Source organism: Carassius gibelio, chromosome B13, assembly GCF_023724105.1.
Source record: "Carassius gibelio isolate Cgi1373 ecotype wild population from Czech Republic chromosome B13, carGib1.2-hapl.c, whole genome shotgun sequence".
Classification (NCBI taxonomy): Eukaryota; Metazoa; Chordata; class Actinopteri; order Cypriniformes; family Cyprinidae; genus Carassius; species Carassius gibelio.
Window position 1 is genome coordinate 1,629,696 of NC_068408.1, and position 17,500 is coordinate 1,647,195.

Sequence of the window (17,500 nt, forward strand, 5' to 3'; positions counted from 1 at the left end):
TCTCCTTCTTTTGTCCTCTGTTCTTCTGAGGGCCGAGCGGAGGGAAAGTAAAGGTGGGGCCTCGCTGTAACTGACTGATGTAAACTGCTCATTAATGAGCAGTCAGAGGCTCATAACACTTTCATTTTTCAACATTTGAAGAGCTTTTTAATTGATGACCTCATGCCAGAGTCAGATCAGTTTGTTTTTACACAGAAATAGAGAAAAACAATAAAACTGTGTGTGTGTGCACACTTCTCCATTATAGATTATATGTTGTTACGTTTTGTAGTGTTATATTATGTTTTGTTATCCAATTTTGTTGCATTTTGTTGTTATGCTAAGTTATGTTTTGTTTAACCTTATGTTATGTTACGTTATTATGTTATGTTATTATTTGTTACGTTATGTTATATGTAACCCTAGTTTGTTATGTCATGTTACATTTTATCTCATGTTATGTTGTTTTATTGTTACATGTTACGTTTTGTTACGTTATGTCATGTTATGTTTTGTTATCCTACGTTATGTTACGTTGTGTGTTATGTTGTGTTTCGTTTCATTGTGTTCTTACTTTATGCTTTGTTTAACCCTATGTAAAGCTGACATCCTGTTGTTTTGTCATGTTTTTCTTGTATGTTTTGTCATTTTGTGTTGTTTTGTTACGCTATGTTGTTTCGTCACTTCGTTGTTTTGTTATGTTGCTATTTGTTCTGTTCTGTCTGATGTCTTATTATGATACGTATGTTACATTTTGTGTTGTTACGTTACACTTTGTGTTTTGTTACGTTTTGTGTTATTTTATGTTATTTTGTTACCTTATATTGTGTTTTTTGTTTTTCTATTATGTTTTGTTAACGTTGATATGAGTTTATGTTCTGTTCTGTTGTTTTTTGTTTTCAAGTAAACATGATAAAGACAGTTCTTTACATCTTTTATCTGTGAATTGTTGAGTGTGTGTGTGTGTGTGTGTGTGTGTGCTGGCGTGTGTGTTTGTCCATATGCGCTTGTGTACTTGCACACATGGCAGAATCTGTGGTGGATAGAGACTTGCAGCCGTCTGTGTGTGTGTGTGTGTGTTAATTCATTCTTACACAATAAAGCTCCATTTCATACAGTGTTTGTGCATTTGGCCCATCATAAATCAAAGGTGGCAGTGGCATTAAGTACACACTACATTAGTCAGGCTAATTAATTTTGGGACACATCCATCCATTAGTCAGTGGTCCTGTGTTTCAGGGGACAGATAGAGAGACCCTGACGGCCGCTGTCAAACCAACCATGAAAATACACACACGCACAAGTGTATCTTCACACACAGGCAAACACATCTGCGTGTTTACACACAGCTGATCTCCATCCAACAGTGTCAGACGATACACTCACACGCCTGCTGCTGGAGTCACTCTTGGAATGAAATGTAGCCAAATGACTGAATGATAGAACAATACAAACTGATAAAAACAATATCACAAACACTGACGTGGAGGGATGGATGGATGGAAAGATGGATGAAAAGATAGGTGGAGGGATGGATGGATGGAAATATGGGTGGATGGATGGAAAGATGGAAAAATGGATGAAAAGATAGGTGGAGGATGGATGGATGGATGGATGGATGGAAATATGGGTGGATGGATGGAAAGATGGAAAAAGGGATGAAAAGATAGGTGGAGGGATGGATGGATGGAAATATGGGTGGATGGATGGAAAGACGGAAAATTGGATGAAAAGATAGGTGGAGGATGGATGGATGGATGGATGGAAATATGGGTGGATGGATGGAAAGATGGATAAATGGGTGAAAAGATAGGTAGAGGGAAGGAAATATGGGTGGATGGATGGACGGATAAATTGATGAATGGATAGATGGATGGAATGATGGATGAATGGATAATTGGAAGAAAAGATAGGTGGAGGGATGGATATATGTAAAGATGGATAAATGGATGGAAAGATGGATGGATGGAGGGAGGGATAAATGGATGGATGGATGGATGGATGAATAATTGGATGAAAACAGATGGATGGATGGACGGACAGATAAATGAATGAATAGATAGATGGAAAGATGAATGGATTTATGGATAGACTGATGGATGGATGGATAGATGGATAAATAAATAGAAAGACAGGTGGATGGATGGACAATTGGAAAAAAAGATGGATGATGAATGGATAATTGGATGAAAACGGATGAATGGATGGACAGATAAATGGATAGATGGAAAGATGGGTTGATGGACGGATAGACTGATGGATGAAGAGATGGAAAGATGGATAAATGGAGTAAAAGATAGAAGGAGGGATGGAAGGATGGAAATACAGGTAGATGGATGGATGAATATATGAATAGATGGATCAATAATTGGATGAAATGAGAGATGGATGGATGGATGGATGGAATATTAGATGAAAACAGATGGATAGACGGACAGATAAATGGATGGATGGATAGATTGAAAAATGGGTTGATGGATGGATGGAAAGATAGGTGGGTGGATGGATGGATGAATGGATAGATGGATAGATTTAAAGATGGTTGGATGGATTACAAGGTGATGGATGGATGGATCGGTGGAAAGATAGGTGGATGGATGAATGGATGGACGTATGGATGGATGGATGGAAAGATGGATGATTGAAAAGATGGGTGGATGGATGGACGAATGGATGGATGGATGGATGGATGTGGAATGATGAGTGGGTGGATAGCTTAATGCCTGAAAAGATAGGTGGATGGATAGGGAAAGATGGGTGGATGGATGGATAAATGGATGAAAAGATAGGTGAGTGGGAGGATGGCTGGATGGACAGATAAATAAATGAATGGATGGATGGAGGGATGTTTTTGTTTTCTGTGGTGGTTTGTTCTGTAGTTGATCAGGAAGAGTTGCGTAACGATGTGTTCATTCTCCAGCACAATGCTCCTCGTCGTTCATCGTTTGCTCCAGATAAACCCACATGATCTCTGATCTCCATCCCTCTGCGTGTTTTTATCAGTGCTAACAAAGAGCATCACACATCACGGCCTAGAGACGTGCCTTTAATCAGAGCCTAATTAAAACAGAGAGAATGAAGAACAGCCACAGACTGTTCCTCTCACAGCCTCATTAACAACAGGCCGTTTGAGCGCTGCGTGCGGAGTGGTGAGGGCTTCGCCTGGCACAGAGACCCTCACGCCATCATGACTCCATTCAGAGCGCCAGGAGTGTCCTTCTGCTGCGGCGGCACACTTCACACGCACAGATACCACAGCTCTCTCATAAACTAAGATTTCATAGCTCAAATCATTTTTATTCTGCTCTTTTCTTTTTAAGCACCAACATTTTGGTTTAATTTATTTGTATTTTTATATTGCATTATTGTGTTTATTTTTATTTTGTTAGTTTATTATTTTACTTTTTATCTTATATTTATTTTATTAATATTTTTAATGTTCAATTTAATTTAAAATTGTTTTATATTTATTTGGGTTAGTGTTTTAAAAATTCATTTGTTTTACTTTTTATTTTATTCTTTGATATTTTTATTTTATATTATTTTATTATGTTTCTTTTAGTATATTTAAATTTATATTATTTTGTTTCTCCTGTATTATATTAATCTGCAATTATATATTTCTGTTTATTTTAAAATATATATTTTCTTTTATTATAGTTATTTTACTTTTTGTTTTATTTACTGTTTAGTTTACTTACTATAAATTGTTTTATATATTTGTTTTATTGTTTTTATTCCATTTTATTTTATTTTATTACATTTTATTACTTTATTTTATATTTTTATTTTATTTTTGTATTCATTTTGTTCGAGTAATTATTTAATTTAAATGTTTTTTTTATTGATTTAGTTTTTTCATTGCTCTTCTGTGTGTTTGATTTAGGCTCCATTATATATTCAAACTGTTCTATCCTTCATTATCTTTAGTATCTGACGTGTAGCTACATAAGAGTTTTGTGATCAGGTCTTCATTTCAGGTTTTTCTCACACATTTATCTCAAGGCCTGCATGATTGTCCGTTGCGTTTGCGTGTTTCTCTCGTGTCAGTGCTGGCATTTAGGCTCCTCTCACTGACTGACATTAAACACGAGCGTCCCGCTGCTCGTCCTTCATATTTAAGAGAGCCATTAAGTGGCACATTGAGGATTCATGGCCTCTCGTCTTGAACTGTGATTTATCTGCTGTATCGGCTTTTGTTTGAGCACAGAATTAATCCAGTGACTGCAACAGCATCTGTCGGTGTCATCATGTGCTGTAATAGCCACAGAAACATATCTGTTTCTGCTGGGCTTTAGTTGTTGGTCTACAGTATTTAAACCTACTAGACAGACATGCTGTTAGTATTCTGTAACATATAATCAGATGTTCATTCAGTTATGAAAGCATCCACTTCAAAACGGAGATTGAGACACTTTACAGCCTTTATTATCACTATAGGCTATATTTACAGTATTTATAGTATTAACATCCTTGCTATTATAGTTACTGAACTGAAACTAAAATGAAAACATGAAATAAAAACATGTTTGTTACTCAAAATAAAATAAAATAGCTGTAAGCAGCGATTACTGGGGTTCAAACATTTAAGGCATTTAGGCACATAAGGAAATAGACCTTGTGTTAACATGGCTGTAATCATGTAAAACAATGAGTTAAAATTGCATTTTTGACTAAAGAAGGTAATTTACCAAATTGACCCAAATAAAACGAACCAAAGGACAAAATTGATCGAGTGAAAAACCTAGGACTAGTTCGCTAAAGTAGGTTTTTTAACATAATTGAGAATAATTAATGAACAGTTTGATTGACACCAGTGGTTCTTGAGTCAATGTTGCTCAGCATGAAGAGCTCTATCAAATGATATGAAGATTGAGTGTATGTGTGAAAAATCGTGCAATATACAATCATTTATAATTTATATTGCACCCCCAGTGACCGATTTTTTTCAAAATTCTTATAGACCTTTAGGGCCATGAGTTGAACATGCCCATCGAGTTTTGTTCTGATTGACCTCCAGTAATCTTGTGTAATAGGGTTTTAAATTCTCTGGGTGATGGCGGCCATGTTTGTTTAGATATCCAAATGTCCTCATAGTCCTTTAATTGGAAAAAATATTTATATTCAATATTATTATTATTGTCAAGATAATTATTGATATTCACTGTCTAGAGAATATTTTTGCAGTGATTTGGTTTCGATCAGGTGTTAAACCTAGGACTAGTTCGCAAAAGTAGGTTTTGAATATACTTCAAAATGGCGGGAAATCGGGACCTCGTAGAGCTAATTTGACTTTTTTTACACTCTTTTTTAGTTTTGACCCTAGGATTTCAAAAATATCTATATTTTTGTGTCTATGAGGAACGGTCTAGCAGTTTTGCATTTTTGATCGCTGTAGCGTCCCCCATACTATATACATGTAAATACATGTATATATTTTGAATACATATAGCCTGTGTGTGTATTTATTAATACATAATGCACACAGAGCACAAACACATATACGATTAATTATTTGACAGCACTAATATATATATATATATATATATATATATATATACTACAATAAATAACATAAACACAAAAAAATAGCTTAAACTTTAAAATAAAATAGAAAAATTGCAAAAAAAAACCTAAATTAAAGTTGAAACAAAAAATAAAAACAAATATTAATAAAGACTATAATAGTATATCAATGATACTACAATAATGCTATTTACAGCTCAATTAATATATATATTTTTCTTAATCATGTAAATGCTTTAACAAGCATACAATCTTCAGATTTCTGAAACGCTGCCTGTACAAAATAAATACAGAATAAAATAAAGATAAGTAAAATAAAATCATTTAAGAAAATGTAAAAGGAAAACAATATAAGAAATCTAAAAATATACAAATAAATCAAATATAAAAATGCAAAATAAAAAATAATCATGAATAAAACATTTTAATTACTTTTAATGAATTAAGATAAATATGAATGGATTGTGTGTGTGTGATTTCTGGAGGGTGTGTGTCTGATGGTGTGGAGCAGCAGAAGCTTGTCCTCTCTCCGGGGGGCTTTTGTTCCTGATTTCATGCTATCAGAGCGACAGCATGTTTCTCAGCTTCGGCCTGTCAGCCTCATAAAGGGCCTGCGCTGGGGTCACAGCTCGAGGGACGGCCGTGAAAAATCGCTCAAAACCGGACCACAAAGCCCACCCAGAACACATCAGCGCAAACACCCGTCTGTCTCAATCTAGCACTGAAAATCACAGCATTTCACTCCAGGATGGAATAAGAAATCACATTCTATATCCAGAGGAATGAGACCATCTTTAATCTTCAATGAAGATTAAACACATTTTACACCCAAACCCAGTATAATGTCATTCAAGAAGTAACAAAAACACAAAAATATAAAAATTTAAACTAAATGTAAATGAAAACTGACTCAAAATATTAATAAAGACTATAATAGTGTCTCTGTTGTACTATAGTAGTGATATAATTGTTTTCATTATAATGCATGTAACAGACATAAAACCTTCACATTTCTGCTGTCAAATCTGCTGAAACGCTGTCTGTGCAAAATACATAAATCTGAAATAAAATATTTAGAAAAAGTCAAATAAACATACAATAAAAAATTAAATAATCTAAAATAAGAAATTTAAATAAAATCAGCTTTAATAAAAATGTAATATTTTATGTCCAAACTACTGTACTGTAATGCAAAAGCATATCATTTAAAATATGTGTAATGAAATAAGATGAAAAGAAAAATACTTTAAAAAAACATTTAATTAAAAATAAGTACCTTTTATGTCCAAACCCTTTAATGCACATTAAAACTCTTTAATTGGCATTAATGCAAAAAGCATAATGTAAAACAACGATAAAAAAAAAAAAAAATCTAAATATAAATAATTTATTATTTTTCTCTCTGTTATAATGGTCCTAAAATTGGCTTCTTTTTAAAATTATGAAGAAAAAAAAACGTTTTTAAGTGTTTTTTTTTTTTTTTGTGTCCACCTCTTCCTGGATCTCCCGGGTTGAAGGAGGCGGATCATCTGAAGGAAACGGTCAGATAAATTAAAGGCTGTTAGTGTGAATGAAGTGTTATTGTGTTCTCCTCTATTGTAGCGGCTCCTTTCACACTGTAACACAGAAAAGCTCCGTCTCTCACACACACACACACACACACACACACACACTCACACACACACACACTCACACACACACACACACACACAGATCAGCGCTGTGAGACTCTTCAGCTCAAGTGTTGATCTGTTAAACTCTCTAATGAGGAAGAGCAGCGGGTTCGTTCATTAAGAGTCATTATGATGCTGAAAGTGCTCTTCATTCTTCATCAGGTGTGCTTCTCATATGAGAAATCATCAATACATCAGCTGTTTATTTGTTTCACACACACCAGGCTTCAGTATTTTATCAGCATTAGTGGTTTGCGGGTGTCATTAATTGTTGCTTGTTGAACTTTATTGATTGTCGGTAATGAACTCTGCTGAGACGCTCGTTAGAGGAGAGCTAATCTCTGCTTAATTGAGCGTTTGTCCCATCCTCTCTGAACCGCTGCATAATCTCATCCACACACTTATTTATCAATAAATATTTCACTCACCAGTCAAGTTGGCTGCTAAAAATTAAAGTTACTATATATATATATACTATATATATATAAACAGACCTTGAAGGAGAAGTGACTTTTATTAAGGGAAATTATTTTATAAAAGTTATTTGAATTAATAGCATTTATTTTGTTGTAAAACAAGTCCAGTTTGTGACTCTATTAATGCATTGTTTGCTTATTCATTTATTACAGATGTTTTCAACATTATTATTGGAGAAAGAACTGAAAAAAAGAGTATAAAATACAAGATTAGTTCTTTTGATTTCACTAATTTATTTTCCTTCACCTGTAAATAAATAGTAAAAATATTTAATTCACAATTTGTGTGGCTTCAGAAGTTATTTAGATATATGAACTGAACAAATTTATAGCAGTCAATTCTGCTTCATGATATTTCTAAATCAAACCCAGTGTCTTAATTTTTTTTTTTTTGGTAAATATTTTTTTTCTATTTTCAGGAAATGCTGGAATTTTTTTTAACAAATATTTAACAGTATTCCTCTTTTGATTTTATTTACTTTCATATTATAGTTTTATTTTAATTCTCTCACCCACCGTCAAAACATTAAGATAAAATAAAAATAATATTTTTTCAAAATATATAATATAATACGTTTAATGCAGTTTTTTATGTCTTCAGAAGTGTAGAGACAGTATCAGATCACTTGTTTGTGAATCAGATGGAGTGTGTTTGAGATGTGTGATGTGAAAGAGCCGGGTCAGAATCAGTCAGGAGTGTGTGACGCTCAGATCTCCACTGACTGAACAGACATTAACCAGTCTGTTGACCATCTGTGCTGCCTGGTTTCACAGATCTGCATGAACAGCAGGGAGTGTGTGTGTGTGTGTGTGTGTGTGTGTGTGTACAGGTGGATGAGTGTGTAAAACAATGAATCCTTTAACTCACTTAAACCAGTGGACACACACCCATTACTAACACAACACACATTTACAATGAAGCATCTGCTCACTCCGTCCAGTCAAGAAGCCTGTTCTTTAGCTATTGTGTCTCTGTATGTGTGTGTGTGTGTGTGTGTGTGTGTGTGTGTGTGTGTGTGTGTGTGTGTCTGTGTATGGTGGTCAGTGTGTGTGTGTGTATGGTGGTCAAGTCACCTTTTATTTATATAGCATTTTAAACAAAATATATTGCGTCAAAGCAACTGAACAACATTAATTAGGAGAACCAAAACTCCATCTGTGACAAAATGGAGAAAAAAACCTTGTGAGAAACCAGGCTCAGTTCTCCTCTGACCAGACGAAACCAGTAGTTCAATTCCAGACTGCAGCAAAGTCAGATTGTGCAGAAGAATCATCTGTTTCCTGTGGTCTTGTCCTGGTGCTCCTCTGAGACAAGGTCTTTACAGGGGATCTGTATCTGGGCTCTAGTTGTCCTGGTCTCCGCTGTCTTTCAGGGATGTAGAGGTCCTTTCTAGGTGCTGATCCACCATCTGGTCTGGATACGGAAATATAGAGCTGCGTATCATCAGCATAACAGTGAAAGCTAACACCATGTTTCCTGATAATATCTCCCAAGGGTGACATATAAAGCGTGAAGAGTAGCGGCCCTAGTACTGAGCCTTGAGGTACTCCATACAATCCTCACAGATACTCGAAGAAGGAATATAATTGTGAGGATGAGGTTGTCAGTGTGTGTGTGTTTGTCAGAATGTGTCACTGAGTGTGTGTATGTATGTATGGTTGTCTGTCTGTGTGTGTGTGTGTGTGTGTGTGTGTGTGTGTGTGTGTGTGTGTGTGTGTGTGTGTGTGTTGGTCAGTGTGTGTCATTGTATGTGATCTGTGTGTGTGTGTGTTGGTCCTCTCTCTCTCTCTTTCTCTCTCTCCCGCTCTCTCTCTCTCTGGGTGTGTCTGTGCCCCCAGTGCTGGAAGGTCATGGGGGTCAAAGTGATGAATTTTTATGGGTCTGTTCCTTGTGTTTCAGGCCTGTTCTATTCTCCTTGCGCTGCACTGATTCTCAAAGACTTTCAGGCCGGCCAATTTGTCCTGCAGGGCTCTAGAGAATGGCCCATTTGAGTGGTTAAATACCAGAGGGGCGAACACACACACAGCTCCTCTCTCGCATCCCACAATGATTTGTGGCCCGTCCATTATCTGCGGCAGAGAACAAATGTGCTCGGCCGGGGCCCGACGGTATCGGAGGCCCTTGGCCCTACTGCCCATTGTTTTAGAGAGATTTCCCAGATGTTGAGATGGCCAAGATAAATAGATGGCTTTATCCTCTCTCTCCCACACCTCTTTATCTGCCCTCGTCTCTTTTCAGCGCACGGACCCCCTACATTGAGCTTCTCCACCGCAGGGGCTGATGGGAAAGGATGCGTGTGGGATTTTCAGAGTGTTAAAGTTAGATGATCTCATAAAAACAAGCACACATGGAGCTCACTGTAATGCATGTAATATACAGCAGTGTTAAAGGGAAAACCAAAATTAAAATCCTGTCATTTACTTATAATTTGAAGAAAGTTGTTAACCATACATTTGAAGGTGGCCCTTGACTTCAGTTATATTTTTTCCACATTATGGAGGTCAATGGGAACCGTCAACAAATATATTTTGAAAAACAATGTAGGTTTGGAACTACACGAGGGTTAGTGGTGATAAAATTTAGATTTTTCAGTGAACTGTCCAAAAATGTGCATCATCGTTTTCGTCAAAAACTTTTTTTTTTTCTACGAAAGATAACCAAAGTTTATACAACAGCGATGTACTAAAGAAATTGTGTTCTTCCTTTGCATTTTCACGTACAGAAGACATTGTTGTCAAAAAGATCCCTGTTCAAACTGATCTGCGAAAATTACTAAAAGCTCTGCATTATGTATGCCAGGCCAGCAGGTGGCGATGTCACTTTGTAAAAAACACACTGTGTGCACATGCACAAAAATAATACATATATATATATATATATATATATATATATATATATATATATATATATATATATATATATATAATATTAAAATCATACAAAAAAAATACATTAGATAAAAATTATAAAAATATACAAAGCTAATTAAAAGTTGTAAAAAAGTAATTACATTTTTAAAATATAAATAATTAAATTTTATATAAATAATACATAAATTTAATTAAATTAAATAAATAATATAAATTTTCAATATAAATGTTGTGTATTATATTTAATTTAATATAAATTACATATATAAACAATGTTTCATGTATAATATAACTTAAATTGTAGCTCAAGTGGTAGAGCATTGCGTTAGCAGCGTAAGGTTATGGGTTCGATTCCCAGGGAACGCATGTTAGGTAAAAACTGTTAGCCTGAATGCACTGTAAGTCACTTTGGGTAAAAGCGTCTGGTAAATGCATACATTTATTTATTCATAAATTATATAATTTATCCTAGTTTACTAGCTAATCTTCATTTCACATTTTCTTCTGGAAATGCTGGAGATGTTCTGGTCAATATTAGAATAAAGGCTTAATCTGTAAATGTGGCACTTTTTGTGCATTTTCGCCTCCCAGTGTCTCTCATTTTGGCTGTTTTTCTCCAGCTCTGTCCTCAGTTGCTCATTTTCTGGGCTGTGATGGCAGTGCTGTAGAATTATGGGATAGAAATCAATAGTGTCAGGATTGAGTGATCAGGGAAAGTTTTAGTGCTGTGGACTCAAGGCTTCATCAACACGTCTCCTGAACCCCGAGCACACGACTCACTTTACTGCGCTCCGGATTAATGGCCTCCAGCAGAGCATCATGGGATTGGCCTGAACACACGGGGCTTGTTGTAGGATGTAGTAACTTTTGTGCCACATTTTTCTGACTCTGTCACATTCACTGTCTGGATGTGAAGCTGAAAGCTGATGCACGTGAGATCCTGAAAAATTTATTTGTTTTATAAAACTTTGTAATTATAATATAATTACTTGTATTGTTTTTTTTAGATTTTATATTATTTAATATAAATAACTGTACTTTAGATTTTATGTAATATAAAATTGTATATATTATATTTAATTTAATATATTTTATATTATATATTGTATCTATATATTATATTTCATATTAAAACAACAATAATAACAAATGTTATTGATATTATTATTATTAATAATAACAATATTATATATTTTTAGTTGAAAATATATTTATTTTATATTTTACAGATTATATTTTTATAATATTCTATATATTTTACATATTTTTTCCTGTCCTCTTTATAGATGTTGTTTCCTCTGCACTGATTGGCTCTCAGTGTTTATTATCTCGTCCTGGAGTATGAATTGAATGTTAATGTGATTTGAGTGGAGGTCAGTGAGAGAGCGCTCAGATTGAGTTTATGCAGGCTTCTGAAGTCACATGACCCGTGGCGTCCAATCACAGGCCTGTACTCAGGTCAGCCTCAGTTTGTGTTGATGCACCTGGTGTGTAATCAAGATCACGGGCTTTAATTAGTGATCTGTTTTAATGAGCTGCAGCAGAACACATGATGAGATGAATCTGATCAGTCACTGTCAGTGAACACATGATCAATCAATCCGTCTCCGACTCTGTGTTTGATTGATTACTGTAGTGATGCGATTGGAATAAAGTACTTTACCAGGACTGTATCGTAGTATCACCACAGTACATTATAAAAGAGTAGACAGAGATATGAATGCCAGTGTCTATAAATTGTCTATATTTTTATACAATTAAATATATTATCAATTATATACATTTTTATATTATATATATATATATATAATTATATTTATATTTTATATTATTTAAATTTTTTTTATTTTACATAATGTCATCAATATATCTGTATCTGTTTGAAATGTAAAGGATGAAAAAATATCTAATATTAGATACATAAAAAGTAACAGTTTTTACTTAAAAATTGACATTTGAAATCCAAAGAAAAAAAAAATGTTTTATTTATTTTATGTAAGCACTAATCATCAATAAAAATAAATAAATAAATAAATAAATAAATAAATAAATAAATATATATATATATATATATATATATATATATATATATATATATATATATATATATATATATATAATATTATTATTATTATTATTATTATTATTATTTATTTATTATTTTTTTTTTTTTTTGACAGTTGAAATTAAAATGTAAACATTACCCATTTCTGTGTAATTCCTGATTGGTCAGTAATATCATTCTGTGCTTTAGTATTATCCATCTAATGACTGTATTAATATAAAGATCACGTGCATTCAGGCGGTCGGCTGATTTCATATCGTCTGAATCCCGGTGGTTTCTCAAGTCCATCTGAATATGAATGTTTTCTGAACTCTACAGTAAGATGCTTTTCTGTCGAGTTTCTGCTTGACCGACTTTCAATCTCTGCAGCAGTGTTTGAGTTTTTCCTTCTTCTTGAGAAAAATCAGAAGTGAATAAATGTTGTGGCTCCTGAGGGCCGCTCTCACTGTCTCTGGCTCCTTTGAGCTGTTTTTCCAGAGCTATTCATTACAAAATCAGCTTAATGAGAGCAAAGCGCATTAGTGCTCCGCTGCAAATGACTGAAAGATGGAGCGATTTGTTGGCTCTTTAGAGAGCAGCTTAAGCCAAAGCTGTTTGTTCTGATCCTCGGCTCTCTGACATTTCCCTCCGAAGGGGTTTTCCTGCCGGCTTTTATTGGCTTGACCTGATTAGCTAATCTGTGCTTTGAATTTCAATGGCTTCTCGGGCCGGGAACCGGATTACCTCATTCAGCGGTCCTCAAACACAGATGGCCGAATGTTTAACCGATTGTTAAAAGAGTCGACAAAAGGGACTTTAGCGGAGCACACAGTCTTTAAGCTCAGTGCATGCAGAGGAAGAAAGAGAGATGCTGCAGATGTTGTGATGCTGATATTAAATCGATCTCATCTCTTCTTCTTCTTCTCCTCAGAGTCTGTGCTCGACCGCTAGCATGCAGACGGTCAGATCCACTGACACCAATGAAGTGGACAAACTCATCTTCAGAGAGTCAGACAATGACCACAAGGTGAAGCCTTGCACTGCTTCATCTAGTCCTCAGACATATGTGTTCAACCAGTAGGTTTTTGATTCATTTAACACATCCTTGATGAATAAAAGAAGTCTTTTTTTTTTTTTTGTGGCCCACAATTTTGAACCAGAGACAATGTCATACACTTTATTTATAATATCATGTCTCATTGGTAAAGGTTGTTCACTGATGTGTGTTCTCATAGGTCGTCCTCCAGCTGGAGAAGAAGTTATTTAACTACATTAACCAGGACGTTTTCAGGGAAAACAATGGAACGCAGGTAAGAGACTCGTTCCTGTTTAAATGTCTCGTAACCGTGTGAATGTTTGACTTCTGTGTTCCTGAAAGAGACGCTTTGATGGAGAGCAGCTGCGGAGCGTAATGAACTTTATGAATTAAGATGATTAGCGGCACACTGGATGTGATTGTGGATACAGATGTTAGGGCAGAGTATGATGGAGAGGTCAGATCTGATCTCAGCGCTTATAAAGAGATGCATTCACAAAATACATTCCATTTCCATGCAGCATTTCAGTTAAGTACAGTTACTGGAAAATAAATAAACAAATATTAAGTAAAAATGGAAAAAAAAAAACGTAAAATTAATCAAAATATATATAAAAAAAGTTTATAAAAAAAAAAATGTTATTTGAAAATTTTTTCCTATTAAACCAAAATATATAAAAATAAATTTTATATAAAAAATAATAAAATTTATAAGTTATTTGAAAAATGTTGATTTCCTATTAAACCAAAAATATATAAAAATAAATTGTTTAAAAATTAAAAAAAATAAAATTAATAAGTTATTTGAAAAATGTAGATTTCCTATTAAACCAAAAATATATAAAAATACATTTTACATAAAAAAATAAAATTAATAAGTTATTTGAAAAATGTAGATTTCCTATTAAACCAAAAATATATAAAAATACATTTTACATAAAAAAATAAAATTAATAAGTTATTTGAAAAATTTAGATTTCCTATTAAACCAAAATATATAAAAATAAATTGTATAAAAAAATAAAATTAATAAGTTTTTTTTGAAAAATTTAGATTTCCTATTAAACCAAAATATATAAAAATTAATTGTATAAAAAAATATAAAAATTAAATTAATAAGTTATTTGAAAAATGTTTAGTTCCTGTCAAACTCTAATGCTACTAATAATTGCCGCTAGTTATCAGTCTTTAGCCAAATTAAACTGATGCCAGCATAAATAGCTGACAAGTTCTCGTGCTGAAAAACTAATTTAATTATAAAACACACACCTTTAAGCTGCTTTAAATGTTTTCATGTGATCAAAGTGTGTTTGCGTCGTGTTTTGGATTTTCTGTTTATTGCACACTAAGTTTCTTCTAAAGCAAAAACATTAATGAAATAATCATAGAATTTACTAAATGTTTTTAAGGTAAGTAGTTGCAATCAATTTATTTTAGCCACATTTAAATACATTTATTTGACTAACTTTCAAAAAATAAAATTAGGGATGCACTATGAAAATTTCCTCCGATACCGATAAACTATCATTACATTTTTTAATATATAGCACCATCATTAAAAGCCACATCCCAAACACTTCAACATAAGCAGCTTAGTTTGAACAATGTACGTTTTAAAAATAATTTTACTCCCATTACCAAATTTTGTCAAATTACTAAAAGACTTATGAGTAAATAAAATAATGCATACATTGGATTGCTCCATTGTAGATGCACTCAACGCACGCACAAAACACTGGAGCACAAATATTCAACAACAGTGTTCATCTGAAGTGTCTCTGAAGGAATTAATTCATTAAGATATTGGACAGATTATTTATCGGGCCGATACCGATAACAGAAAAACCTTGCATTTATCAACCGATACCGATAAATGTTGACCGATATGTCATGCATCCCTAAAATAAATAGTTTGCATCCACTTAACTTATTTATTTTTTAGCATTTTTTCAGTGTACTCACAGTACTAATACAACAACTTCATAACTTGGTTTCTTGAGTAATGCAGACGTGCACTTGTCAGACGCATCAATCGGTTTGGAGCATCTTGTGCATGATGTGCATTAAAACTTTGCACTTAAATGCTTTTCAAGACCTTACGTTTATCTACTTCCATAGACGTACGTCTAGCTTTTATTGCATTTAAAAATAAAATAACTATATGAACGGGCTTTCAAAAGGTGTTAACGTCGTTTCTTTCAGTGCATGCGAAACACAATTCACTTCAACAGTTAATGATCTTGTTTCTCAGATTTAAACGGTCTGAATGTGCAGCTGGTGTATGTTGATTCCAGTCATTCATGCACTGATTTACAACTTTTTTGTATTTTCCATTTTCATTTTAAATGTAATAAAATTTTAGTAATTTTGTGTTTTTATAGTTTTTATTTATTTATTTATTTTTTAGTTTTAGTAATAAGATTAAACTAAATAAACAAGAGGTAGCTGAAATATATTTTTACATTATTTTGAGAATTAGTTTTTATTGTTTTCAGTTTTCCTTTTAATTAATTTAGTTCAGTTGTTCAGTTAAACAGTATAAAAAGTTTTTATATATTAATTAATATATTAACATTTTTCATATACATTTTAATTAAGGTTTTAGCGATTTTGTTTTTATTCATTTTTTTATTTATTTTAGTTGTGTGTGTGTGTTATTTTTTTTATTTCAGTTTCAGTGTTAATTTTGACTGTCAAGTTAAACTAAATTAAAAAGAGTAGTTGGAATATATAGCTGAAATTGTTTATTTTTTGTTTATTTCAGCTAATGTTTGTTTTTCAGATGTGAAATAAGATCATAATCTAACAGTTTTTTGAGGAGTGAGGATTGTTTTCTGTCTGTCTGTTTATTCTTTCTTAAAATTAGCAAGAGAATCATTAACAGGAGCATAAAGGAGCTGAAATCATTAGTGTGTGTGTGTGTGTGTGTGTGTGTGTGTGATGGATGTCCTGATGGCACATGAGAGATAATCTGATGGTCATGCTCTACTTAAACACGTCTCATGATCTCTGGAAAACAAACTGCCTCCAGAACGACGGATGTTCCTCCCGCTCCTCGACTCCAGCATCCTTCATCAGCGACTAGAGTTGTACCAGCTTGACAGGAATTTAATTCGAGGCAGCTCTCGAAAATAATTATTGTATTTTGAAAGGAGTAATCATTGGTCAGGACATGATTGAATACGTCCATGCCTATTGACTTTTGCCGTGATTAATAGGTTTGTTTAGTCGATATAGCCATCGAAATTGTATAATTAATTATCCAGGCGGCTGTCAGGCGGCGAGGATGGAGCGCTCTGATGAGGATTTGGGAAGATTAAATTTTCCGCAGGACCCATGTGTGTGTGTGTGTGTGTGTGAGAGAGAGAGAGAGAGACGCCTCCATCCCACTAACTCTCATTGATTTTGCTTCAGTGTCTCTTTATTGAAACTTTATCAGGTGAATCCGAGAGGAATCTGGAGCGGGTGATGAACTTCTCCGTCTGCGCTCGTCATGCGGGCCGCGTACACGCTCTACATCGCTCAAACCGCAGTTTTTAAGAGTCCCAATAAATAAATAAATAACGCGAGGCTCTCATCCGACACGCGCCATATTTCAGCTGTCGTTCCCTCCGAGGCGTCGCTGATCAAAGACTCGAGGAAACGCCGCGCGCATGAGAATCTGCTCACATCACAGTCTGATATTGGACACAGATCTGCGTTTTCTGTACATTATTACAGTTCGAGGTCAGATTTCACTTGTAAAGTGGGGTTTATTGATATAATGTTTCACATGATACAGATTCATTCACAGCAGAGACTAAATAAACAGCATCAAAGACGCAAAGATTCAGTCATTTCAGTTCTTTAATGAAGATTATATAGACTCAAATAAATTTGTTGACTTTGTAAAGCG

At 33.9% G+C, this 17,500-nt stretch overlaps 1 protein-coding gene across 1 annotated transcript in view; it reads left to right on the forward strand.

Annotated features, from left to right (window-relative positions):
• The window catches only part of LOC127969953 (inositol polyphosphate-5-phosphatase A), a 144,027-nt gene that overhangs the window by 94,318 nt on the left and 32,209 nt on the right, over nucleotides 1-17,500 (forward strand). The window contains exons 10-11 of the mRNA XM_052572126.1: nucleotides 13,501-13,596; nucleotides 13,805-13,879. Coding sequence (XP_052428086.1) covers nucleotides 13,501-13,596; nucleotides 13,805-13,879 — 171 coding nt within the window. The remainder of the gene's footprint in view (nucleotides 1-13,500; nucleotides 13,597-13,804; nucleotides 13,880-17,500) is intronic.